Raw genomic sequence first — 27860 nt, 5'->3', positions numbered from 1 at the left:
TCACCTGACCGCGGTCGCCGCAGTCGGGCCGCAGCCGCTGGGACGGGAGCAGCCGAGCGGGAGAAAAAAGGAGCGGGGGAAGGAAACGGAGAGAGGCGGCGGCGGTGCTGCCCACCGGCCGCCCGCCCGGCCCGCGGCTGAGGGGCGGCGGCGGCGGCAGCAGCAGCAGAAGCGCTGAGGTGAGCTGAAGGGCGCGCTCTCTGTTCGTCCCCCCCCCCCGCGTCCCCCTCCCCCAGCGGGGCGCTGCGTCCCGCGAGGGCGGCGGGTGCCGCGTTGCCTCTGCGGGGCTCGGCGGCACTGTGACCCAGCGCCGCAGTGGGGAAGGCTGCGATCTCTTGGAGCTGGGAGGGCTCCGCTCGGACCGTCGGCGAGGAGGCGGCGATCCTCCCGTCAGGCTCGTTCCGCTCTGTGAAACGCTTGGCGCGCTTCGGGAGTGTAGCAATTAGAAAAGAATCACCGTGGTCTGTTTTTCTGTCGAGTTGTGGTTGCTTTTTCCTTTTCCAGTCTGTGTAAGTACCTGGGGCCCCGCAACGCGGTGTGCCCTTTAAGCTGTAAGAGTACCTGCACGGAGGGCTTCCTTGGTGACCCTTCTATTGAAACAGCGTTTGGATTTCTTCAGGTGTTCTTCTGGAGCGCATTTCCCAGTTCATTTCAATGCAGAAGGAGCTGACTTCTGTAGGCTGTCTCCATCTGGTGAAGCGAATGGAAGTGGGATGCTGGGGAAGTCTGCGTTGCTTGCACGCTAACCTAAATGCCGAAGCAGACACTGAGGTTACATCTGCTTTATTCTTGAGTGTTCTGTACTGGAAAGTGTCTGAAGCAAAGGTTTTAGTGTGGTCAGGGTCTTTATGTTAATGTAAGAATTGCTGGTGTGCCGTGCTCTTTACCTGATCGCTTTAATCAAGTGGCACTATTGCTGGGCATAGACAGCACATATCTTCAGAAATAAAACAGAGACGTCTTTGTATTGAGTTGTAATATGAGTCCCAAACCAAATATCTCTCCCCAGTGCTTTGGACTCGGGAGTCTTCGTTCTGACGCTCTCGTATTTGATCAAGTGAGAAGAGGTGCTAAGGCAACTTCCTCATTGGTTTCCTTTTAATTGTAAACCTGGCTTTCTCCCAGTGCTGAGCAAACTGGCGCGAGGTGTTGGCGCAGGAGGGACACTGGAAGGATTCACCTCTCTCTGAGTGCTGGTGTTGTTGTTGTTGTCCCCTTAGGTTTCTACTGCTGAAAGTTTCATGGGGGAGGCTTTAAGGGCTGAAAAGACCTTTGTGGCATTTATAGCGCAAGTCTTGTTTATGTGCAGTCCTTAGCTAAACAGTAGTGATGTGTTGGTTGATACAAACGTGGGTAGGAACAAAACCTTAATGGTTGTTTCAGCAGCTATTTTTTGCTTGCTTCAGTTGCGTGAATTCAGCCTGGTATGACCAAATCGGGGATAATTCATGAGGACCCCTGCAGCTTTCCCTGCCTCTCGTTCGAAAGTTAACCATATAGGGGTGGAGGAAGGCTTATTTTGCTGAAACAGATCATAGCCCATACCATAGAAGAAACTTCATCTCCAGCAGCAAGCTGTATTTTTCAGTTAAGGCAGTTCTTGTGGTGGAGAGGTTTGGTTCTTCAGTAATACAAGGGAGATCTTTATGTTTTGTATAAGTGCTTGTTAGCAGGTCAGAGTAATGCTCGACTGACTTGTCAGCTACTGAAGCTTTAAAAAGAGGGGGAGGAGCATGTTATGGAGGGCAAACTGGCTTTAGAAGCATTAGTGAAATGCAAATAAATAGAGTTCAATCATTAAGTGTGTGTTGAAGAATAATAGTAGCTTAGAGCCAGCCAAAATGCCTTTAAGCTGCTTGCATGCTAACAAATATTCAGGTAGACTGTGGAATCATGTTGGACTTCTGTTTGCAAATGACTTTAGTTGTCAAGATAGTGTCTGCAGGTGTTTGGATTCCGGTCTTGGTCTGCTATCTAATATGTTCATAGGAACGGAGATAGCACTTGCTATTGCTGCTGCAGTTTGAAGTATGATATTCTGCATCTTTTCTCCTTGTGTGAATTTGACTGGAATTAGCAATATTTGTCTGTGCTTTCTTCATAGACATTCACATGCTGTTTTCATAGAAGTGTGTCATAGAACTTTTGCTTCGGTTACATATGCTGTAAAGAAAAGCTGTGGAGGCAAATGAGTTAAAAAGTGAGTGCCTCAAATAACATTATGAAGATCATTTTCCAAAAGAATTTTCCTTGTCTTGCCTCTGTTTTCTCCTCAGTTCTTGCATCCTTCACAAATTTTTGAACTACAAATGGTTGACTTGCTGTTTGTTACAAGTATTTTTAATGTACATACTTGTGAATGGATTCTGATGGTCGTTGACACAACAAACGTAGTTTGTTTAACTGTGGCAAGGAGTAGATAGAGATGTGAAGGTGTTTGCTCTTCAAGCAGAGGCAAGAGTTGACAGGAGGTGCCAGCTATGCGTGCTTTGTTAGTCAGTTTTATCCTGATTAAATATTTTACTCTGACTTGGGGAAAAAAAAACCCATGCCATTACTAAGTCTGTGCATAGCTGCCTTCCCAGAGTAATTGTTGAAGAGTGGAACTGAAGGATTGTAAAGGTTGGATTTTGCTGCAGAGCAGTCTCTGAAGTCCCTTCAATCCTTTTCATTTTAGCACTGAAATCACATCCCCACAAAGTGATTATTTTCATGCTGTATAGAAAAATTTAGCTGAGTGTAATATAATCTAAAACAGCAAGTAGAGGTGTCTTTTTTTTTTTTTTTTTTTTTTTTTCCTGGCTGGAATGTGATTATTGCATTATGTTATTGTAGGGAAACTATCCCAAAATTGGTGGGGAGAAATTGATATTTGTACAGTACCAGTCTTCCATGTATTTCTTCAAAATCCCAGCTGCTGGAGTCTTGTGTCTTCTAGGAATCCTAATTATTTGTTCTTCTCTCCCTGCTCCAAGTACCAGGTGTTTAAAAACAACTGAATCTTTAGGCTTAAAAGCTTGAGAATAAGTCATGACTCTGAGACGTGACACTGGCCTGACTTCCCGTGATTCCTTTCAGTTCTCACTTGTGACTTGTCAAGAGTCCAAAAGCTTTGGTAAGAGTGATGTTGCAGAAATACAGTCTAATCATTTTTTTAAGAGCTCACTTATGTAATTAAGTGGTATCATCCCACTGTGTAGTTTGAATGGCCTAGCCATTTAATCGTGAATTTGCTAATCATCTAAAGATGAGATGTGCTTTCTTTACAGGAGAAAGCATTGTTGTAATGAACCGAAGCTTAGCTGTCATAATCAATAGGTTTCTTAATCACTGTGTTCAAGTATTTTTGAGCTGAGGCTGGAGAGGCAGTAAACATGAAGCTAAAATGCTTGTTCATCCCTTGTCAGCATAATGTGAATCAGCAGCTATTAGCTGCTCCAGGCATTCATCTGTAACGTAACTTCATTTCCTTAAAAGGCGAGGTAGCTGGGGGCAGGCACACGGCTAGAAAGCTTTGGAAAACAGCTTTTGCACTGTATTTTGAATAAGCTGTCTCTTATCCAAACAGTCTCCCTTTAGTAGTAGGGAATGATAGTTGTCCCTTTGTGTACCACATCTGTGGATGGCAGGATTTTTTTAATACAGTAAAATAAATGTAAATGTCTGCTGTAAGGGAACTGAGGGAAGTAAACGAGCTGCTTAAAGTTAATCAGTACATCAGCATAGGAGCCAGGGGTAGCACTCAGACTTTGCTTTTCAAGATTTGTTTTTCTTTTTCTGGTAGACAGTGCCTTTTCTTTTTTTTTTCCCCCAGCTATTCAGGAATTTAAGGTATTCTAAGAATACAGGTAAGTTAGAAGCATGGTGGTTGCTCAGCAGGTGTTTATTGTCTATTGTGTGATGAGTTAGCCTGTTAGTGTAATGGTGGTAATGATCACAGCAGGAATTGCATCTGGGTACCCAAGTTCAGCCAGCTGTGATAATGCTAACAGTAAGGGCACCCTCCCTGAGCTCTGCTGCAGAGGAGGTGTACTCACTGCTTTCTTGTATCCTCACGAGCTTTACTTGTGTGCTACTGAAAGTTCATGTTGTTATTGCAGAGGATTGAGATCCAGCATGCTATTGGTGAACAGCTACTGTCTAAGTAAAGAGTAAGGAACAGGCTTTTGTTTAGTGGTTAGTAAATTGAGTAACGCTTGGTTGGACAATTGACAGGAAATGTAGCTCAAGGTCTTGAGATGGAAAAAGAAAACTCAAACCCTTACCTGTACACACGCCAGTGGTAGAACAGTGTAACTGATATTTGAGTCTAGAAATAAAAGGTTAGCTTTTTTTTTTTTATTTTTTATTTAGGAATCTCTGAAATGTAGTTACTGACTGATAGGAAAAAATAAGAGACTGTTGCTCTTTAAAAGAAAGCAGTGACTTGCTAGGATGTAACTTCTGTAACTAATTTATTTATGCTAGTGCTACTTCTATCTTTGTAGACAGTATAGACAGTGCTACTTCTGTCTTTGTAAGACAGAAGAACCACATGTCAGTTTGAGCTGGTTTATTACCCACTCGCTATTAAGTGTATTACAGTTGATGGTTGCAAAGTACAGTTTTGTGTTTTGTTTGGCAGAGAGTCTTTCACAGATGATCACCAGGCTTGGATGCTTTCTAGACTTCCTCAAATCCAGATTCCTCTGGATTCCTGTTCTTGTTGGTGAGAATTAAACATGGGATTTTCTGTGTCTTTAGATTTCTCATCGCAGACCATCTGAATAGGAAAAGGCACGACCACTGTTTCTTTACATGAGTTTGCACTCTTGAGCCTCTGTCTCTCTGTTCTAAGTGCCATTTTAGTATTTTTTTGGGCCTCTTCCCTTAAAGAGCCTGAGAGCCTATGGAGCTCACTTGTATGACTCATTCATTTTTTCTAGTTGTGAATTTTCTTCTGATGCTGCCAACTTCAGCTGGTCTGACATTCAAAACATTTGCTTTAGCTGTGAAGCATAGATAGCCCTTTGTATGTTGAAATGTCTCACCTTTCTCTTTCTGGAGTTTGTGGTGTTTGAATACAAACTGAAAAATGCTGAATTTATTTACCAGGGTGATAGCTGTGATGTTGTTGTTGCAAGTTACTTTGTAGTGAAGTTCCTGGCATCTGTTGCAGACAGGCGGAGACTTCCAGCTGTTATTTTTGTCTTCTCTGTCCAGAAAGAATGATGCAAGTATATAGTAGAACAGAAAAACAATGAGATAACATCTGTTCTCTACATTTATAGCTAAGTCAACAAAAAGCTTGGTTTTAAACTATACAACATCTGGGGGGTTTCCTATGTGTGTAACATGCAAGATACTCTGCTGAAATCTTCATTTAAAGGTTAAAGAAATTATTGTTATTAAAAGCAGTGAATTAATATTATGTTTATTATTTTAGTCAGTTTAGTTGGTCTTTAACAAAGAATCAAGATTAGGAAAAGACCTCTCAGATCCCCCAGTGCAACCACCAGCCCACCCCCCCATGCCCACTGCCCACGTCCCTCAGTGCCACATCCACACGGCTCCTGAACACCTCAGGGACGGTGACTGCACCACCTCCCTGGGCAGCCTGTGCCTGCCTTTCAGTGAAGTGCTTCCTAATATCCAACCTAAACCACCCTTGGCGCAACTTGAGGCTGTCACCTCTTGTTCTGTCACTGTTATCTGGGAGAAGAGGCTGATTCCCACCTCACCACAGCCTCCATTTAGGTAATTATAGAGAATGATGAGGTCTCCTCTTCTCTGGATTAAGTTCCTTTAGCTGTTTCTCATAAGACCTGGAGTCTAGACTCTCTACCAGCTTTGTTGCCCTTCTTTGAACTCAAGGTCAGCACTTCTATGTTTTTTTTTTTGTTTTTTTTTTTTGTTTTTTTTTTTTTTTTTGTAATAAGGGGGCCCAAAACTGCACACAGTATTTGAGGTACAGCCCCGTTGGTGCCCAGCACAGAGGGATGGTCTTCTCCCTGCTCCTGCTGGCTGCGCTGTTTCTGTTTCAGGCCAGGGTACTGCTGTCTTTCTCAGTCACCAGGGCACGCTGCTGGCTTGTGTTCAGCTGGCTGTTGACCAGTAAACCCACATTCTTCATGTAGCTTGCCAGCCACTCTACCCCAGGCCTGTGATGTTGCATGGGATCATGACCAAAGTTCAGGACCTGTCATTTGGTCTTGTTGAACCTTGCACGGTTGGCCTCAGCCTATCCAAATCCCTCTGTAGAACCTTCCTACCTTAAAGCAGGTGATTCTCTATATTTGGCACTTGTTATAAATAAAATACTTTGGATAGAGCATGGATGTTTGAGAAATTCTCTGCAGGAAAGCTGCAGGGAGGAATTTTGGTCATTGTTCAGTGGGTGTTTGGATGAGTGTTGGAGGTGAGGATTGCTGCTGATCACTGCTGTTAAGATCTGCAGTGAGCTAACAGGTGGTATTTTATTATTTTAAGGCTTTGGATGGTGTCTTGAGATCCACATCTTATTCCTATTACTTTTGATTAGTAATGGAGCTTTCCTGTTAGAATGGGATTTCTGTTTATCTTCTTTCTTTGCAACTACGACCGACTTGGTCATTATGGCATGCTTAATCTTGAAGCAGTTGTTTTGCTCTGCTGCGAGCGTGTAGAGTTAAGATGGTTTCTGCTCATGTTTTTGTCAGCTTCAGTGACAACTTGATGCTTCAGAGCTTCCTTCACCTCAGGTACAACACTTCCCTTGTTGACCACAAGATGTTAATTTGAATGCAAGCTCTGCATGTTGTACAGCTGAGCATGAAAGTTAATCTACTTTGTGCCAGGTCTTTGTGTGTGGATGAGAAAATTTCTTCTGGTGTAATGTTTCCACTCTGAGCCTATCTATTCCAAGATAGTATTATCTATTATGTTCCTTCTGTAACTTAGCAACGGTAGTTCCTTATATTTTGACGTGGGACTCAGCCATAGCGATTATCATCTTTGGAATATATGTACACTAGTGTCAAATGGAGGACATCTCTTGGTTTTCCTGAAGATCTGCCCTTAAGTGACTCCTGACTTCCTTCTCTAGCAGGGTCTCCTTCAGAGGGTTATCTGACTGGCCTGCCTCATTCTGCCATCAGCTAGGAGTTCAGAATCACAGAATCACAAGGTTGGAAAGGACCTACAAGATCATCCAGTCCAAAGGAGGAGTAACTTCTAGTTGTAAGCGATCAGATGAGCACGCTTGAAGTCTGAGATTATTTGAAGTACCTTACTTTGCGTTTACCTCCATATTAGCAATATAAATTAACTAATAACTTGAAATGCATGATGAAATGAGATCAGTTATTTCTACTGATGGAAATCTTGCTCTGATTTCTACGTTACGTATTCAAACAAATTTATATTCCTCTTCTTCGTATTGTTGACAGTGCTAATTAAGAGACCAAGTATTTTATATGTCCTTTGAAAATAAAGGTGTATGCTTAATTGATTAAAAGTAGGGATGTCTAAAACTGCTGAAGATACGTTGGTTTTACAGGTACCCATTCTTCGTAGTTTTCCTCTTGAGCCCTATGCTAATAGGGGTGAGATAAATCAGCTCATCTTCACTTGGAAGCAGAATAAAGTATTGTAACCTGTGCTTAGGAGACAATATTTTTGCTCTTAAGCAAAGCGTTTTTCTCTCACTGACAAAGAGTGGAAGCTTGATAATAATGTGCTTGGTTGTATCCTCAAAGTAGAACTTGATTCATTCAGCTCTAGTTTTCTGTCAGGTAGTTCTTATACTAGCACGTGTCATGGGCCCTTTTTCTTTCCTTCAAGTCTGAGCTTCTTAGGTGTTCAGAGTTTGACGTGAGAGGGATTTGAGGAATGCCTTTGTACTCACAGTTCTAGTTTTCCTCCACTAAATTAAGATTTGTATTGAACTTCTGCATTGTTTCATCTTTAATCTTCTCAGCCTGCACTGTAAGGGCTACTTCAAGTTTTGGAAGGTCTGTTGGGATTCTTATCTCCCAATGGTATTTAAGATGTTCCATACAACAATACTTATGGTTCTTGGCATCTTTTGCACTGTGCAAAAGCAGTTGTTAGTTGATGCTCACTTAATGAACGGTGATTTGAATATATGGTCATCTGCAGACTTGATGTAATTTTATGATTTATATTTGCCTGCCTCTAATTGTCCTTCCTTAAGTGTTCATTTTGAAATAAAGATAGTGTGATTACTGCCACTGGGCACCTGTATCGAGATGAAAAAAGCCTGTGAGGGTCTTCTAGGGGAAGAGTGGTGGAACAAGATTGCAAGTCACAAAGCTTCTAAATTACAACTGAATTACTGTCTCCAAAACTTTCACCTTGTCAGTCTATCCATAAATGGGATTAATTTTAAGTAATTTCTGAAGTCTCCAGGACACGAAACAGTTCATAAAAGTACAGAGTTTTTTGCTGTTGTTTCTGTGGGTGTTTGTAGAATGTATTTATAGACATGGATACAGTGGAAAATCAAGTTGCCTGTCGTGACGAGCTGTGATAAATGTAAGATCATGCCTTTATTGCACAACTAGAAAACAGAATTAGGACACTTGTAAATCTGGCCTTTGTCAGCACCTCCCTGAGGTGTGACAGCTCTAGTGGTTACATCTTTCCCTTTCGTATTTGATACTTCTTGTTTTCATTCAGACTTTTGGTTCTTTTCCTCTTGATTTCTCCCTTTACTGTGTACAACCGTTACTAGGTTTCACAAAGAAGCCAAAATTAGTGTTTTGGTTATTTGAAGACTCTTTAAAATTTTGAAATGCTTAATGAAATGCTGCATGTTATACTTTGGACGTCTCAAACTTTTATATCCTGTTTAAAGGGACCACACTTCAAGTGCTGTGCTCATTTTTGATCCCGTCATTACAAGAAAGACGTGGAAGCCCTGGAGCGTGTCTAGAGAAGGGCAGTGAAGCTGTGAGGGGTCTGTAGCACAAGTCTGATGGGGAGTGGCTGAGGGAGCTGGGGTCAATCAGTCTGGAAAATAAGAGGCTCAGGGAAGGGCCTCATGGCTCTCTCCAGCCACCTGAAAGGATATTGTGGTGAGGTGGGGGTCAGCCTCTTCTTCCAGGTGACAGCGACAGGATGAGAAAGAATGGCCTCAGTTTCATCAGGCAGGGTTTGCGTTGGAAATCAGGCAATACTGCTTCTCCAAGAGAGAGGTGAGGAAGTGGCACAGGCTGCCCAAGGAGGTGGTGAAGTCACCAACCTTGGAGATGTTTAAGAAACATTTAGATGCTGTATTGAGGGACATGTTTAGTGGCAAACATTGGTGGATGGTTAGACTGGAAGATCTTAGACGTCTTTTTCAACCTTGGTGATTCCGTTGTCAAATATTCTTATTCTTTCACTATGGAAGAAACTGAAGGAAGTTTTGGGCTTTTTTTTCCCCCCTTTGGCAACAACAACTTTAGAAGTTTATTATCAGTGCTTTCAGTAGGCTGCTCAGGGTTTGGAAAATGTGTTGCATGCCTTATAGGGATGAAGTGAGATAGGTTCAGCTGTCTACAGCACATGTATAAGCTGCTGTTCCTTTTAGCCTTCCAAGCTATGGAGGTGTGGTGAGCCAAATGGGATTTTGGAATGCATTACCTTATGAAGGAGAACCTGGGAACAGTGTATTTGATGTGTGGACTATCTATCTGAGGGTTGGGAGGGCTTGAAGGAAAAAAAGGTAAAGAGTGTCTATAGGACTGCTGGAACTGCAGTTGAAAACTCATTAGGAGTTTTGCCTAAATATTCATCCTAAAATAGGTCCTTAACTTTTAACATTTGTGTCCCCCACCACACTGGATTTAATATTCCATTTTGTAGTAGTTCCTCTTTTCAGTATTTATTTCTGGTACGAATACAGTTAAGCTTTTTTTTTTTTTTTTTTTTTTTTTTTTTAAACTATATGTGCTGTAATATCTGAAGATAAGAATATCATTAACTTTTACAGTTCAGCTGTGATGTTTACTTAAACCAAAGCCTGTAGTCATTCATTAGGTGTATATAGAGAGAGAGATATAAAGCTTAATGAGTATGGGTTTTTTTGTTGGGTGTTTTTTTTGCTTGTTTGTTTGTTTGTTTAACTTTTAGAAGTAATTTCCTCAGGGTTAACTACTCATGGTATAGCTGTTGCTGAGTGGGAAAACATGAGGTGTGTGTGACTTTTCTTGGGACTTATATTTTCACATAATAAAATCCTGTATCTTTGGGAAGATGCCCCCAAATTGACTTCCTTTCTTAGTCGAGTCACAAACTGTAGGGTTTTGGTGGTTTTTTTTTGTGAAGTTGAGTGTACAGTATTCCATTGCAGAGGGTGAAGTACAAATAATGCTGATAGTCTGTATCTGGAGTGGTGCTGTCCTGCCGTTGCAACCTGGAAAATGTTGAGTGGGGGATCTCTTCTTTCTATTCAAAAGATAACAAAAACAGTTTGCCTTCTATGAAAGTAACAAGCAGTAAATAACCACAAGTATAGCTGGCAGGGTGCTCTTTTTTTTTTTTGTTTGTTTTCCCCATTGTGTTTAAAAAATACTCACGTCCTTTTTCTCCCTTTCGGAGTTGTGAAAGTTTCCCATATCTAAAAACTGTAGATTTGCATTTGCTACAGTTTTGTTGTTGCTGACAGCTGGCATATCATAACTTTTGAGCAATGCAATGGTTGGGTAGTCCTGTGTCAGCAACTGTGTTCAGTTACAGTTACTACAGTATTCTAGTGGGTAGAATAGTCCAGTGGAATGGAAGTGCTTGGTTGTTAATGTATGTTACTGGGAGCTGAGGTACATTTTCCTTGTATGTAACCAGTTCCAAATCCAACTATGGTGCTTCTTGACCAAGCTTTGGATTCGAAATGCTTTGTATTGGTTTGCTTGTTGTTGTTCTGTTGTGTTTTTGTGTTTTTTTCTTTTTAACTTGAAGGCTCGTTCCAGAGAAAGTAGGAATTGGGAAATAAGATGTGAGGATTAGTCTTGATAATGCTATTGAACTTAGTGTGCTCTAGTAGGGCTGGCTTCTCCCTAGTTCTACATCTCTCAAACACTAGGAGTTCAGGAATAGCTTTGGGACAGTTATGAGTTCATTTCCAAGTTTTAAATATTTTAGCACTATCACTGTTATTTATTGTCCAATAAATACTATTCTTTCAGGACTTCGCTTTATCATAAGAGCAGTCTGTGGCCGGGTGACCAGAATCATCTTCGCTGCTTCTATATGAAAGCAAACTTTTGAGGAACATGATTAGAATAGTGATGAGCAGAAAGAAGGTTATGGAAGTAGAGGGGAGTAGTCTGTGGTCTGCATTAGAGAATTAAGACAGGTGGAAAATAAGAGGACTAATGTGCTTAAAGAAATGAAGTACCTGCTAGAGACAAAGTAACTTCTAGCAATGATTAACTGTTCTAGCAGGCCAGCTACTTTTGAAATAAGGTGAAACAAATATTTTTACTTGTACTGTAATCAGTAAACAGAAGTAGCTTACATAATATCTTGCTGAATGGATCTGGGTTTTATTTCTCTTTACATTTTCATAGTGTTGGAGTCAGAATATAACGATAATTATTTGAGCATTAATTTGTAGGTCTTAAGTGTTATGGTCAAGTTATTACGCTTAAGGATTTGCTGTGGGGAAAATGGTTCTCTGTCCTTGAGGTCACATGAAAAATTGTATTTTTGTCTGTGCATCTACTAAACCAGTATTTAAGATATACACATTAGGGTTTGGATGCTTGAAATACAAGTTCATACAAATGCGTTGTCTTGTGAAATACTAAATATTAAGCTCATTCTTGCAGTGAATTAGTACAGGCAACATATGTTCAGCAGTTTTCCTTGAGTTCTTGTATTGTCAGTAGGTTCCTGCTTGAAGTGATTTTCATGTGTACAATTTGTTTTTCTTTCTCCAGATTGGAAGAATAGAAGCATGCTTTCCACTGAGACTTGCACTAACGTTTGTGATACAGAATGTCTCTAAGTGAGAAGAACAGCGTGGTTTTTGCATACGAGTCTTCAGTACATAGTACCAATGTACTTCTCAGTCTCGATGATCAGAGAAAGCAAGATATTCTTTGTGATGTCACTATTTTAGTGGAAGACCAGCGATTTCGGGCTCACAAAGCTGTGCTTGCAGCTTGCAGTAGTTACTTCCTTTCAAGAATTGTGGGCCAATTGGATGCTGATCTTATCATCACTTTACCAGAAGAGGTGAGTGTTGCTTGTATCTGTATTGTACCTACCCGTGCTACTGGTCTGTTTTGTTCAACTCTGTTTTACAATAAACTGGCGCTTAATAGAGATTATCAGTAAAGAGAAGAGAGTTAAGAACCGAGTGGAAGAAATTTCTGAGCTGTAAAGCTGTTGCTGATTGAGGTAAAGACTGGGCACAGCAGAGTGAATATCACAGACTGAAGATAAGTAAATGCTCTCCTGGGAATATTGTAGGGTAGATGTGTTCAATAAGGTGTTTCTTACTCTCAAAATAGTGCACTACATTCTAAGCATGTAAGTTTGTCCAAAAAAAAAAAAAAGCTGTATAACATGGGCTTCAAACAGCAAAGAGATACTAGTCATCCCATGCAAGAAAGGAATATTTTAGGAATAATAAGCAAATTAATGGTACTGCCATTTGAATTTTGCAATTAGTGTCATCAAGGCTTACATTAAAAATGTTTGAGGAATACAGCTGTGCTTGTATTCCTTTCTTGCAGCTTATTGTTGACTTTCTTCAGTTCTTATCCTTTTTGTACACTCATTGTTAGAAGCTTGATCTCTTTTTCTTCTGTATTTATACTTTAAAGCCAGGGACAATTGCTTGCTTTTTCACCAAAAATAAATCCTTTTTAAATCAGATTGAATTTAAGGCATTTAGGGAGAATGAGCCAGAACCCGTCATGCATAGAAGAGCAATTTGGTTATCAGTTATCTGAAGCATCCAAGACATTTAAAGATTCCAGTTGGTATTTAGTTGAAAGCATTTTAAATACTTAAATGCCATCTGAAATCTTTAAGTGTTATGAGGCAAACAAATGTTTATATGAAACAGTGTGCTTGTAAATGAAAAGTCAAGAGCCTCCAAGTACTCTATGCCCAGAAGCAGCAGGAAGCTGAAGAACTGGTACATGATCAGCAACTTTCTGGGAGGCTGTTTCTGGTAAACAGCTTGAGAAGGGAGTTAAAAATAACACAAAAATTATTGGCAAGTCATCTAGAATCATTAAAGCCAGGAGGAAGGGTACGTGACAATGAATACCTGCAGGGATGTCACTTCAGCCATTTGTTTGTGTACAAGCCTAAGTTGAATGCTATCTTAACATAATGATGTATTCAGATAGCCTGTATCTTCTTAAAATAGCTCCTTCACTGCTTTGTAGTAGATAAACACAAGGATTCTCTGCAACTATAATATCTGATTTTATAAAAAACTGAAAATTGGAAGATCAGCTCTTCTGAAGAGCTTCCCTGATCTTTGCTGTTCTGTGATGAATACGCTACAAACTGGTGTTATGCCATGATAACGTTATGTCAGCTTTATTCATTCTCCTCCTTTCTCTGTATGTTCATTTCTTCTTCCTTCTCTTCTTTATAGTGGCTTAGTATGTTAGCCTGAGTGTCTGCCAGACTAAAAGAAGTGAGATGGTAAGAGCTGTTGTGGAAGGGAAATAAGGTGATAAGAGACACAAAGCTGTCATTTGGACTAAAAGAGATCAGTGACATGTAAAAAAATAAAACTTTTGAAACGATACAAAAGTAGGATATTGGAAGAATAAGAGATTTGGCAGGGAAAAATCTTGTGAAAAGCACTGGTGTTCCACTAAACCTGAGCTAGGAGGGGACCAGAGTTGTAAACAAAATGGGGGAACATAATAACACTGATAGTCTGAGTGAGACAAGTCCTCTTAAGTCTCCAACTTAATGACATTGTCTAGTGTTACTGATGTGAAAGCTGAATATGCTGTAAGAACAAGCAAAAATACCATCAGGGTATCTTGTTTTCTAATAATTTGATCTCATCGTTTGGTAAAAACACTTTGAGAAATTGGAGCTTGTCTTCTGGAAACTGCTAAATGTTTTGAAATGAGTCAGTTTATGAAGCTGCATGCTTGAGAGGGACAAATAAATACTAATTGGCTTGGCAATTTCTTAAGCCTTTTGATCATCCAAAGTTTTTGAAGTTTAAAATAAAAGATGCCAGTCTAAAACGTGAAATACCCAAATATTTAGATATTAATTTGTCTCATATACATCAAAGCTAACTGGTGACACCTTGCTGTCAGTTACTTCTATTGTTTTCCTACTGAAGTTTTTACACTGGGAAATTAGACTGTCATCAGCAATACAGATGAAATAAATGGCTCCTGCCAGACTTCTCTTTAGTCAGACCAGGAATCTTTCCAGTGATTCATCATGTTTGAGGACAGATAGCTAGAAATACATAGGAGAAAATATGAGGAGCAGAGTGTTTTTTGTTTTTTTTTTTTCTCTTAATCTTTCCATTTTTTAGCAAGGAGTATTCTCTGGTAAATGAAAAATGTACAATTTTGAAACGTGTTTGTTTTGTTTAATTTTATGTATGAACGTCATCTATTTATAAATAAATCAGATTTATTGGTTGTATTAGGTTTGAAGATGTGCTTGCAAGCACATAGATAAACTGATTTCCTATTCACTTTTTTATTAAGGATGAATTAAGAATGCTGATCAGATCACTGCATTGTCTCTAGGGTATATTTGAAACATTACTTTAAGAATTCTTTAGGTTTAAGAGTTTTTGCTAAGCTGTCTCTGTAGATCACTTCAACTGCCTTTTAATTGTTATTTCCATGTTTTTCTTTAAAGACAAAAAGCCCAGCATGTGTGCTTGAGCTTCAGTAGTAGTAATAATGGATATACTCCATTTTTTCACTTGCAAAAGGAAGTAGCACACAACCTCTAGTACAATAGACTGTTTATGCTTTCCTACCTGCTTTCTTAGTAATTTTTCCAAAGAAAAGCAGTGTTGTTTATCTTTGAATTCCCTTTTAGGGAGCTGCTCTGCAGTAGAAGCTAAGATGATAATGATGGAACTGTTCCAAAAAGCCTACCTACTCCAAAGAAACTGTAGCTGCTGTTGGCATGGGGTTTTGAGTATACTTTTCTTTTTGTCCATGAGTGGAAGAAAGGAGTAGATGGCTACAGTACTAAATAGTCACGAGCGGTCAAATTCAATTACTTTAGAGTTCTTTGTATCAGTGATGCATGAAACTGAGCAAATAGCAGTAATTGCTCTTTAAGGGAATGATTCATGCCAGCAGCACTTTGATCTTGCTCAGGAGTCATTCGCGTGTAATTTCACTATGGAAGTTATCTTTATAAAATTTGAGTCCCGTTCCTGATTTTCAGAGGACAGTAATATTTTTCACATTTTAGTACTGTATTATGAGAGTTGTTTAGGAGATTCTTCGCACTGAAGAAGATAATTGCTATAAAATATACAGGATAGAATTATTTCTTATTTGCGTCACAATGAGTGTGGCCAGATTTCCTTTCTGGATCAAATCTGCACCTTGTCTCTTGTTCTCTGTCCTGATTGAGCGACTTTCTGACTGCAGGATGTGAGTTCTGGCTGTTTAAATCCACGTATGTGTAGGGGTTTAACTAGAAACTTGGCAACCTAACTACTACCCAGTGAAACAGAAGTGGCTGGTTGGGGCCCTGTTCTTTTTGATGTGGTATGCTCTGGTAAATGGGAAGCAAGAGGGTTTCACCAAGCAGGAAGTTGGCCATGCTAATTTTCTTTCTTTTTTTTTTTTTTTTTTTTTTTTTGTAGGTAACACTTAAAGGATTTAGTCCTTTGCTTCAGTTTGCATACACAGCTAAACTTATTTTAAATAAAGACAACGTATCTGAAGTCTGCAAGTGTGCTGAATTCTTGGGCGTACGGAACATTGAGGAGTCTTGCTTTCAGTTTCTCAAATTCAAATTTTTGGACTGTAAATCAGAACAGGAATGTCCCAGGAAGAAATGCTGCACACAGCATTGCAGGGAAGTAAACCCTATAATTAGCAATGCAGATGATGGAGACTTAGAAATAGATGATGAAGCAGAAGAACTTCTAGAAAAAGAATATATTCAAACCTCACATACAAAGCTCTGTAAAGATGATGAAAATGCAAAAGCATCACCTGCCCTTCAAGATAACACCAACCCAACCTCAGATCTCATGCATTTAGAAAAAGGTAATGTTTCCAGCTCATCTTCCCAGTGCCCCAAGTATAGGAAATTCCAGAAAGCTTTTGGAAATGACAAAGTTCATACTTCAGATTCCAGTTCCAGTACTAAAGACGTCCAGGTGCCACCAATTGTAACTTTTATCGAGAAAGAAATACCTGATAATGACAGCACACCAAAAGCTCAGGAGTGTGTACCTCTGCAGCTGGCCTCGAAGTGTGAAGAGACTCAGGTGAAAATGGAAGAAGGGGAGGAGGAAGACATTGAGAAAAAAGAATCGAAGAGAGATTCTGTGACTCAAAGCGTCTCGTGTCCTGTGGAGAAAACAGATGTTGCTGCTTTCCCCCAAAACACTGCTACGCCTCATGGACTTAATTCTGTGTCTTTTTTACGTACTTGTGAGCAATATGGTAACTTAAATTTCAGTAGTATGCAAAACACCACAATCTTATCTGAAAAAACTGCAGCAGGTACCGGAGCTGAGAGTGAGAAAATGGAAAGTCACGACAATGGAACCTTAAAGGTTGATTTGTGTGCTAGGGAAGCCATTAACATTACATCAACTGGTGATCGGAGCAGTGTAGAGAGAGAGGTAGCAGAACATCTAGCAAAAGGGTTCTGGAGCGATATTTACAGTACAGAAGCCTGTCAAATCCATTTACCATCTGCAGTGCCAAAAGAACGCTTGGAGCCTGTGTATTCAGGGAAGAAATCAGAGTGTCCATGGCTGGGAATCAGGATCAGTGAAAGTCCTGAACCTTGCTCTCAACGAACTTTTACGACGTTGAATTCTGTCAACTGCCCCTTCATAAGCAATCTTAGTACTGAAGGATGCTCCAACAGCTCTGAAATAAGCAGTGGAGATTATGTTCAAGGGCAACAGCAAGAACAGTGTCCCTATAATTATGTGATAAGTTTGGGGGAGGATTCAGAAACTGATACTGAGGGAGACAGTGAATCCTGTTCAGCTAGAGAACAGGAATGTGAGGTAAGAACATTCTTGTTATCCTTTACTTCCCTGTCTCTTAAGGCCCTTCTCAGAAATCTGGTTCTGCAGTCTTGTTTCATTACTTGTTTTAAAACCTTGGGGAATGGAAATTCAAATAAACATTTGAAGGCTTACGTGGAAGAAAATGTTAATTCAAGGAGACTTGAAATATTTTGCAGGACATTGAAGTGATAGATGGTTAGGTGTTAGATCTCTTCAGATATTTCTGGAATAACGTTATGGAATATGATAAAGTTTTGTCTTTTAAATCAAGTACTGTGAACTTTTTTTTTTAGGCTTTTTCATTTTTTTGTCTACTTAGGTTAAAGTTCTAATTTTCATAGTGTGTTTTATAGAAACTTAAACATGTTCTTGATTTTCTTCAGACTTGAGAAGGTGGGAGGGAAATAACACTTCACGTTACCTGCAGAATGAAAAGCAAGTTTTCAAGCTGGCAACAGTAGCTGTGCATTTAAGGGCATTTTAACAGCGTCACTTTCACTGGAACTTAGGTTGTATTTGTTCTCTCCAAATGCAGAAAATGTTTGGCACTTCTTTCCTACATGTCATTGCTTTTAGTAGGATTTTAGACAGATGTCCTAAGTAGTCAAACACCGACTGGTTCTATTGTGTATATAAAATGACTTCAGTAGTGGTTCCTAGAATGGCAGAATTGCAGTGTGACTCTTTATACTGTGGGACATTGAAGGGGCTTTTATTGTAAATGGAAGCAACAATTCCTGTAGGAGGTTGGCAGGTTAAATAATGGGCCAGGATAGGCTTAAAAGCACTTCTCTTCTTTACATTATGAAGTAAATAGCAGTGAAGGCAGTACCGTTCCCTGTGGATTAGTGGATTACCAGCAATAGGCAAACACAAAAAGGAAATTTTTTGTTTACTTTCCAAACTAATTTCAGATCTTTGACCACAGTAAGAGAATAAATTTTGCTCCTTAATTTAGTCCAGTTTAGAGGTTGTAATAGTGTCTTTAACTGTATTCTTAAAAATAATTATTATTATTTGTAGAATTAAAGATGGTTTTCAGTATTTATCAGAGCTGTATGATCTCTGGAAGTTTCTGCAGCTCTTGCTTGTGTGGCTCAGGTGTACGTTCAGTAGCAGCAGCATTAAAGAATATAAAACAAGTGCCAGCTGCCAGTAATTTCTGTGTTAAGTACATACCTATTTCATGTGAGCTTTTCCTGCAGAAAACCTAAGGTATAAAAGTGTATACAGAATGCAGGCTTAGCAAGTTAGAGGGAACTTCAGGGTGCATTAGTGATTCTTGACCCCTATTTGATTTGCCTGCTAACCGTAACTTACTTGCCTAGAACATATCACTGAAATGATTCCCTGTACACAGGGATAGATTTCATCCTACTTGAATAAGCTTTTGATGATACAGTGTAAATGTGCAGAGTACTCCATTATTTTGCCCATGCTTGAGTTCATCTGCTTGAAGCTCCCACATCTTATCTAACTCCCCGATGGTTCTTGTAGTTTGCTTTTGTTTCTGAGACGTAGGGGTAAGGTGTTTTGCTAAAGTGCGCTTAAATCATCTCAAGTCTAACTTTTGTTGGAGTATGTGGTTATCAGTTTCACCTTTGGCTTATATTTGTATCTTACATTCTAGGTAAAACTGCCATTTAATGCACAAAGGATTATCTCCCTTTCCAGAAATGACTTTCAGTCATTTCTGAAAATGCATAAATTAACCCCTGAGCAATTGGACTGTATCCACGATATTCGAAGACGAAGTAAAAATAGAATTGCAGCGCAGCGATGTCGTAAGAGAAAACTTGACTGCATACAAAATCTCGAATCTGAAATTGAGAAACTGGTATGTATGAATATCATGATTCATATGACTTCTGTCTTTCTTTAAATGTGTTTGCTGGGTATCTGCCAGGGGCTTGGTAGCGAGGCAGCTTGTTACTGTATCCACTGAAGCTCAGAGAACAGTCTTAAAGAGATGACTTGTTGATAGAAGTTCTGGATTTACTGTACATTCAGTGCACATTTTTTCTTCTGTGGTTTTCATTCAAGTAAAAGTGCATTGCAGCATGAATCTTAGTGAATGCTGTTTTAGAAACACATCAGCACTGAGTTTTATTACATAGGATATTTCCCAGACTGTTATCCCATCCTGCTCAGTTTTCTACCTCTTTGCTTTCTCGCTTTGTAATTTTGTTCTTCAGCTCATGCTATTGAACAGGTTGCCCAAGGAGGCTGTGGATGCCCCATCCCTGGAGACATTCAAGGCCAGGCTGGATGTGGCTCTGGGCAGCCTGGTCTGCTGGTTGGTGACCCTGCACACAGCAGGGGGGTTGAAACTGAATGATCATTGTGGTCCTTTTCAACCCAGGCCATTCTATGATTCTGTTACTCTTGAAGTTTACTGTTGTATTGTTATACTGTTATTAGTTGTGTAAGTACTCTTGCAACATTTCAACATGGACTGGTAAATTGTTTGCTGAGTCTTGAATCTCAAAATTGGAGTGCAGAAGGTAGAGTTCAAGAACCCGCTTACAGTTCTAGAGTTTATCATGATAGAAACTGAGGAATCAATGCATAATTTCAAATGTGCGGAGTCTCAAGTACTTATAGCGGGGAAAATCATTGAGTGACTTTTTTTAAATGCTTCTGATTCTGTCATTTCAGTTTCGTTGTTGTTTACACCATCCAGGCTATGTACTTCAGTGGATTAAGGTTACTATACACTTAGTTCACATCGGTGGTCATTTAGACTTTGTGCTTTATGTATATGAATGTGGTATCTGCGTCAGATAGGAGGATTTGCAGTCATGTAAATGCCTTCTGACCTTAGCAGGAAAAAGAAAGTGAAGTTAGAGCAAAACAGCATGAGCTTGAAACTTTTTTTTGAGAAGTGATTAATCTTTCATTAAATGTGCTTCTGCAGTAAATTAGACTTTGAAGGAAGGCTGAGAGTTGAAATGGCAAGTCCATTCATTCAGTGCGCTGAATGTGCGGGAGGAGGGAAATCAAGTGATTATGTTGACAGAAGTTAAATTATGCAGGCTAAAATGAGAGACTGCAGTTCTGACAGTTCAGAACTTTGTCTTAGTGTCATTCTGTTTGTTTTGTAACTTTGTCCGTATTGTGCAACGACTTTATCCCCAAAATTAGACATGATTCATCTGCAAGATTAAACTTGTAGTTGACTAAATGGCTGATAATCATCGTGTGACATCCTTTTTTTCCCTGTGGACCTACCCTAAGACTGTGTGAATGTCTGCTGTTTTACAGATACCATTATGCAAGTGCTAGACAGTGTTTAGAGTTGTGATGTGAAGTCTGAGTTCTGAGTTGTGCTCTGAGCACAAGAACTTCCAGTTGTTTGTTTATTGCAGCTGTGCAGGTTGGTTTCTCATTTGGAACTGTTGATCTTGTCTTGCATCAGCTGGTGTTAACGCACATTCAGACTTGTGGAAGTAGTGCACAAATACAGAATCTTTGAGATCTGTCTAAAGCACAGCTTCTGGGTGACTGGAAAAAACAAAAAGAGGCATCTGTGAAAGATGCTGTGTGGTACACCCACGTTTCTTTGGGCATGGCAACTTCTTCCTGCTTCTCTGGGTTAGTCATGGGTCTCAGAAGTTACTTGTTGATCTTCCCATGGTATTCTTTGTAACGTGGCTTTGTGAGGGGATAATGTGGCATGGATGCAGTTTGAAAATTTTTGACAAGTAGATAACAAGCTGCAATTCACGAAGTATTAGGAAACATTATTCAGCTAAATTCCTTGTTCTGTTTTTAAGGATGTGTAGCACACTTTCTTCTATTTAAGTTTGAACTCGTTGCTTCTTATGTTTTTGTTTACTTGGGTTAAAACACAGTACTTGTGGTGTGCTGTGGGGAAAGTCACATATCAATTTCATTAGCAGAGGCTAGAAGCTGGCTGGGAAGTGGCTTTGCTGAAAAGGCCCTGGTTGGGGAGGGGTTATCTGGGCATGAGTATGAGTCAACAGCTGAGCATGAGTCAACAGCTTGTCGGAACTGAAAAAAGGCTGTCAGCATCCTGGGTTGTATAAACAGCAGCATAGCCAGTGGTTTGAAGGCAGTGATTGCACTCCTATACTTAGTAATCATAAGGTTGAATCTAGAATACTGTGCCTGATTTTGCCTTTGCCCTCCCTGTGCCAGATGGTCCTCGGCTCCTAACCTTGGAGTGGGGTTAGGAGAAGATCCCCAGAGCAGTCAGGGCTGAAGTACTGTGTGAAAAGGCAGACAAGATGGGGCTACTTCTGCCTGGACAACAGATGGCTGTGGGGAAACTTAATTGCCATCTGCCTGTTTCTGTGGGAAGACATCAGCATTATATATACTATTTTCCTGGAGGCACTCAAGACCAGGTTGGATGGGGCAGTGGGCAGCCTGAGCTGGTGGGTGGCAGCCCTGAGAACAGCAGGGGATTGGAGCTTAATAATCTTTAAAGTCCCTTCCAGTTGAAACCATTCAATGATGTAGACATTAGAAGTACTCCAGCTTCCCAGTCAAGAAAAGAAAAAGACACTGTTATAAATAAAAATTGGAGGCTTCAACTGGACATACGGAAAGCCTTTTTCTAATGGGGGTAGGGAGATGATATTGAGGCAACATATATAAAGCAACATATATAAATTATGAAGGCTCTGTTCTAGGAGCTTTTTGTCGTGCCACAGGACAAAGCCGTGAGCAGCCTGATCTTGCCTAGAGCTGATGTGTAGAGCAGGAGACTGGACTACAGACCTGCTGCAGAGGTACCTTACCACCCAGGTGATTCTGTGCATTTGAAACTTATGTCAATCTCCTTGTGCTCCTGGCTACCCCTTGTTAAACCCAACTAGGGGAATTAAGTTTTGTCAGTTCCCTTGGTCATCTGTACAGGTTCTGTCCTCTTGAACCTTGTACTGTGTGGGATGAAGTTAATTCTTCCTGCTGCAGCCCATATGATGGTGTGCTCTGCACTAGTATCCAGAACAGCATTATCGCAACTCCTTCCCCCCCACCCCAAGTCTTATTGTCCCTCACTCTTCTTTGAAGAGAAGTGAGAGAGCAGTTTGTTAGAGTTTTAACTGGTCATCATATGAAACCACCACAGACTTTACATGGTCTTTACTCATTGACCTTTCAAGCGAGCCTACATATTCTTATTGCTCACTGAATTTGGGAATACATGTGAACCACTCAGGGAGAGGTTAATTGCTTTCAAACAGCTCTTCCAGAACAGCTGTGTGTATTGACCTGCCATATACCCTCTTGCATCAAATTTGCATCAAAGTTTTAGGCTGAAGATCCTTGTGAGAGGGAGAAGACTAAGACAGCTGGCCTTAAGGAATGCTACCTTCTTGAGGGTTCCATAGCTCAGGAGAAGGATGAGGCAGTGATTGACCTAAGAAATGTGATTGTGCTCTTGTTATATATGCTATAGCAAAGAGAAGAGATGTGTGAACTAAGTAGATTCTTCACCAGAAGTAGTAGGTGTTTCCAATGTTATGATTGCTATGACTTTGTAACTAGTTATCAGTACTTTGCAGCATTAATAAAATGCTGCTAAAATAAAATACTGTTGAAGTGTATTAACTTACTTACAGCTTGTTAATTGGGGATAAGGAACTTACACTGGAAAAAATATTTGAGTGTTGAAGTTTGTGTTGAGTAATATGGACTGATGAAATAAGCTGGACTATTACACAGCTGAGTGCCTCTGCATACCCCAAATTTGCATAAAGTCATTTCAGATTAGGATGTGTGGCAACAGCTGCTCTTTTCTAATCATTTTAGGCAAAAGGGGACTGGCAGCCACTGCATTCCTTGCAAAGTCCCACTTTATGCTGGTGAATTCTTTCTGAAAACTGTAGAAGCTGCAGTGTGAGTTTCTTCTGTGAGAATGTGAGAAGAACTAAAAATAATTGGGCTTTCTAAGAATGAATTGACCTAGCAATAAGGTAACCCGGGATAAATATATATTTCTCACAAGCTATTTAAAGCTTTGTGTAGAAACTGAAATTTGTCTTCAGAACTCTGCCTTTTGTAGTTATCTGTCAAACTTGGTGTGTATTTCTTTCTTGTTTCAACTGTGGTGTTTTTTTTTTCTATGATCTTGTTTGTTTCTCATCATTTTCCTTTTCTCCAGATACCACTTATTTCTGTTGTTTGACAACCCCTGATTTATTTATTTATTTATTTTGGTCCTTGCATCTTCATCTTGTGCTCCTGGTACTTTCTGATCTCAGAAATTTGACTTTCCAGTAAAATACAGGTTAAGTTTTAACAAATTATGATTTTTACCATTTGATGTTCACCAGTGAATTGCTTTTGTTGCCCTGTGCTTGAAGTGTAGCTGTTCGCAGTAGTTTTGTATCTGTGAAGTATCCACTGTTCTTAAGCATGTTTGTCTAAACAGAACTTAAACATTTCAGCCTGCGTTCCCCTACTCTAACAGAAGTTATCTACCTGTTGGCACTGCAGTTCTCATCTCTCGAATTCACCATTGTCATTGATTGCTATAAATTCTTTCAGTGTCAGTGTTTTAATCAGCTCCTTGAAGTAAACTAAGTTGCTGCATTCTCAGAGAAAATACTTTGTCCACAGTTTTAGCTATTTTTGTTTCTTTAGCTTCTCTGTTTGCTTTAGAAACACATCTGATCTCCATTGTTTGTTCTACAGCACTTCTTGAGAATTAAATTTCGTCTAGCAGTAGTATTGATACTGAAAAAGTGATGTTCTCCAGTATTTTCATTTAAATCTCCATGGGAACTGGGCTGTTTAATGTTTAGTTGACCTAGTGATAGCAGTTCAGATGTGTTATCCTATGGAGTTAGTGTTTTGGGAATACTAACAGTAAGTGGAGCTAGATTTTATTTAATAACTAAGTTTCATTATTTTGGCTGTCAGTATTAGTTTTAAAAAAGTTTTATGCCTGGAAAAATACCTTCAGATAGCATAGCTGGCACTTCAAGATAGAGTTTTTCTTCTACTTGTTATTTGCTTCTGTTGTTGATGATCTTCACAGCGCTGAATTCCTTCTGTTTCAGCAGGCTATATCATTTACACCCTTGTTAAAAAGTAACTAAAGCTTTTTTTTATTATTATTTTTGCAGCAAAATGAGAAGGAAAACTTGCTGAAGGAGAGAAACCTCATTTTGTCAACTCTGGGTGAGACAAAGCAGAATCTGACCGGTCTTTGCCAGCAGGTGTGTAAGGAAGCAGCCTTGAGTAACGAGCAAATACAAATACTTGCAAAATATTCTTCCTCGGATTGTCCACTTTACTTTGCATTCCCAGAGAGAGAACGAACAGCTCCATCTGAGAGCGAGCTCACAACACCAACAACTGCAGAGTTAGTAGATGCTCTTTCGAGTGCTGCACCTACAAATGAGCAGAGTTCTTGTTTTCAGCGTGTGAAAAGTGTGTGTGATGCAACATTTGATCAAGTACAAGAACTACACCCAGTTCCTGTAAGAACATTGGAAAAAACTTCACTTGTGGAACAATGTGGACAGAGTGGTGCTATCACAGACTTCTGTCAGCAAATGACTGATAAATGCACTACAGATGAGTAAATCTATTCTCTTCCTGTTGCCAGCTTCTCAGCATTGCAATTTAAAACGAAATTGAGCATTGTTGTGCAGTAATTTACTAAGTGAAAGGAAAGATTAATATTTCTCTTAAAGCTGTATGGAGAATTACGCAGCCATTATTGGCAAGCTTCGGTTTGCTCTGTGTAGCTCTAAAGTGTAATTTGTATGTGTCAGCCTTGGAGCTTTTTTCTGCGTGGTGATGGCAAGGGAATGTTTAAGTGAGTTGTTTGAAAGTATAAACGTTGTGCACAGATGTTGATTTGTGAGGAAGTTTTCATTCAGCTATAAGTAGCCTTCACTCTGCTTTATGCCACAGTACCTAATGCCGCCCTACATCTCAAGTAAATGTTCCTGACAGATGTTAATCATAATGACTTCTATACATGGAGTGCTTTTTTTTGTTAAGATGGTTTTTGATCTCTCCCTGTCAGACAAGCCTTAGGAAGCATATGAAGCCTGGTGAATGTTTATTTTATACATGCGTTAAGATAACATGACAGTTTGAGGAGATTCTGGCAGATGTGCTCTAGAACAACTCATTGCTTCCTGCTGTTCCCATCCCTGTAACAAGAGCCAGCTTTTATTGAATATTTGTCTTAGTTCTCCCATGTATAGTTAAGATGACTGGAAAAGCGAAGGTGCTGCAGCATACTGCTCTCTTCTCTGGTTTTTGTGTGAGAAATAACAACATAGTACAAAAGGCAGAAATGTGATTAAAAATTTGTTGTTTTTACAGCATGCATTGAATCCTCTGGCATCTGAATCGCAGATGCTTGCTAAAATTTATTGATGTACAATGATGTTCTATCCCAGGATCTATTGACCTAATTGCTATTTATGATAAATTGAAATCAAACTTGTGAAAGATTAAGGGCAGTTATTGTTGTTATTCAGGTAGTCAGGCACAAATTCTTCATAACTTGAGCGTCTAATTGCATTTTAAGCAATCTATGTTTTTGTTCTTTGATCACTGGGACCAGTAAAGATCTATTTCAGAATTTCAGTTTTCAGAATTTCTGGCTAAACCTGTAGTGCATTTTCAATGGCTTATGTTATAAGTATAAATGTATAAGAAGTATAACAGGTAAAAGAGCTGTAAAGATGACTTTCATTTCATTTGTGGAGGAGAAATTCAGCCACTAAGATAAAAGAAACTTTAAGTAATCCCTATTTTATTTAAGATTTTTATGTGGAAGTAGATGCATATTGGATGCTGATGACTCTTTGTTACTTAAACGTTATTCTCACACCAGAACTAAGTATTGAACCTCACCACAGAAAACTTTGGTTTTGCTGGTTTACAAAACATGAAGAATCTTTTACAAGCCAGTGGAATTCTTCATTTCCTACCTCAGAATGTGTATTAGCTGTTTGTGTCTTTGTGTGCATGTATAGTAGGCAGCAGCTAGAGCAAAGGACTGTTGTAAATACTGCTTTGCAGTTTTGTCTTGCAGTGAGACAGAACTTGCTAAAGAAACTTCTTGGCAAAGTTTTGTTTTTTTTTCCTTCCTCTTACTAGGTAACATAGCATTAATAAATATATTAAGACTATCAGGCCATTTATTTAAAACAAAAAATAAAATTGAGTTTCAGCAGAACTTCTCTTAACCAGCACCTAATACAAGTGACTACACTACCTCATCTGTGGGATTGAAGGTTAATTCAAATCTCTAGTAATAGTAATATCTTTGGATTTCCATTATACATCATTACTTTAAGGAGAAAATTTATGTAATGGAGCATAGCTTGTATAAATCACAGTGCTTGCGGTGATTGAAATTCAGAAATAAATACTTTATTGTGGACATCATGAAACTTACTGGTTTGAAAATACTCAGATAATTGAATTGAAATTCTTTTCAATGAGCAGCATTTACATATGTTGATCCTGTATGTGCATTACTCATGAAGCTCTGTGTCTGTTCTCCAGCATCTGTTTCTCTCTGATTAATTTAATACTGCCTCCCTCATGTGCTGCCTTCGTGGGCGGTATATTAAGTGTCTGTTTTTCTTGTTGGTTTGCTTTATAAGTAATATTAAAAACAGAGTCCCAAACCTTCTGCTGTCTATATGTAACATCACTTTTCAAAGTCGGTGATATTCTGAAATGACACGGATAATGGCACAAAGCATTATCCTATAATACGTGTACTTTAGAACGGGATTTCTTGGGTTAGATACACTTGTTATGAATTGATTGAGCGTATATGTAGACAATGACTGGCAGGGAATATCAATGAGTCCAGTGGCCCTAACCCCTGATTCACCTGCCTGTGGATGACCAAGTCCCAGAAGGTAGAGTATCCACCAAAAAGAATTGTTGCCACGGTCTGATCAGCCATGGCTGAATTCCATCTAGCGAATATTGTGGGGCTTCCAGTGCGGAAGCAATGGCTGTTATTTTATGTCTGGTTATGATAAAATTAAGGTAATGTATTTAATCCTATGATGAAAATGATGAAGTTTGAGGGTAGGCTTTTGCCTAACCAGCTGTATCTAAATTTGTAAAATATTTATTTAATACACTAGACACACAAGTTGCATGTTGACTTCTATAGGCTATACCATCAACTTGCAAAAGTTAAAAATGAATGACAGTTTTCTGATACTGATTCTCAGGTAAATGTTTTGGAGTTGTTTTTTTTTTTTTTTCCAGTAAAGAAATGCTCAATTTTGAAATTGTAAAATACTTTGTTAAAGCATGTTTTAAAGTACTTTGGACAGAATATCTTAAAGCCATAAGAGTATGATGGCATACAGATTGTAAAATAAACAGATAATTACAACAGTTGATTTTGTATCTTTCATAATTCAGTATTTTCTAAGACTACAATAAAAACCACTATCCTTTTTACAAAGGCTTTTCTTTTTTTGTATAATTCTTACTCAGTGGGAATGTTTACTGGTGGAGTTGCTTGATCCTATAGCAGATGCTTTATTAAAAGCGAAAGCTGTCATTGTTGGGGAGAAGGCTGGAAAGTGTGGTGATCATAAGGCTTAACATGCTGCTGTTAATTGGTCGGGCAGTGTAGCCACTTTTTCTGAGGAATGGTTTTGTCATTGAAATTTGTAATCACTTGGATTTA

General features: G+C 39.4%; 1 protein-coding gene across 5 annotated transcripts; it reads left to right on the top strand.

Moving 5' to 3' along the window:
• BACH1 (BTB domain and CNC homolog 1) lies at window positions 1–27632 on the top strand. Of its 5 annotated transcripts, none has more exons than XM_052674071.1 (6): window positions 1–179; window positions 7067–7197; window positions 11904–12201; window positions 15803–17191; window positions 18825–19031; window positions 24295–27632. In XM_052674071.1, exons 3-6 carry the CDS (start codon window positions 11962–11964, stop codon window positions 24754–24756), a joined length of 2298 nt encoding a protein of 765 aa, XP_052530031.1. In that variant the 5' UTR covers window positions 1–179; window positions 7067–7197; window positions 11904–11961; the 3' UTR covers window positions 24757–27632. The 5 variants fall into 5 exon arrangements, with proteins under 5 accessions (XP_052530031.1, XP_052530035.1, XP_052530032.1 ...); XM_052674072.1 differs by lacking the exons at window positions 1–179; window positions 7067–7197 and adding exons at window positions 347–509; window positions 620–771; XM_052674076.1 differs by lacking the exons at window positions 1–179; window positions 24295–27632 and adding exons at window positions 4693–4708; window positions 21874–24273 and having other exon boundaries at window positions 7064–7197.
• The last annotated feature ends 228 nt before the right edge of the window (window positions 27633–27860 follow it).

This window comes from Tympanuchus pallidicinctus, unplaced genomic scaffold (assembly GCF_026119805.1).
Source record: "Tympanuchus pallidicinctus isolate F22 unplaced genomic scaffold, pur_lepc_1.0 scaffold14, whole genome shotgun sequence".
Classification (NCBI taxonomy): domain Eukaryota; kingdom Metazoa; phylum Chordata; class Aves; order Galliformes; family Phasianidae; genus Tympanuchus; species Tympanuchus pallidicinctus.
The sequence above is the reverse complement of the archived record's forward strand: the minus strand, read 5'-3'. Positions and strand labels throughout refer to the sequence as shown.

Excerpts from the sequence above, each read along its gene's own strand:
- BACH1 (XM_052674075.1), top strand. The coding sequence starts at position 11,962 with ATGTCTCTAAGTGAGAAGAACAGCGTGGTTTTTGCATACGAGTCTTCA. Across the intron at positions 12,202-15,802 it reads TCATCACTTTACCAGAAGAG|GTAACACTTAAAGGATTTAG; the intron begins GTGAGTGTTGCT and ends TTTTTTTTGTAG. Across the intron at positions 17,192-18,824 it reads CTAGAGAACAGGAATGTGAG|GTAAAACTGCCATTTAATGC; the intron begins GTAAGAACATTC and ends CTTACATTCTAG.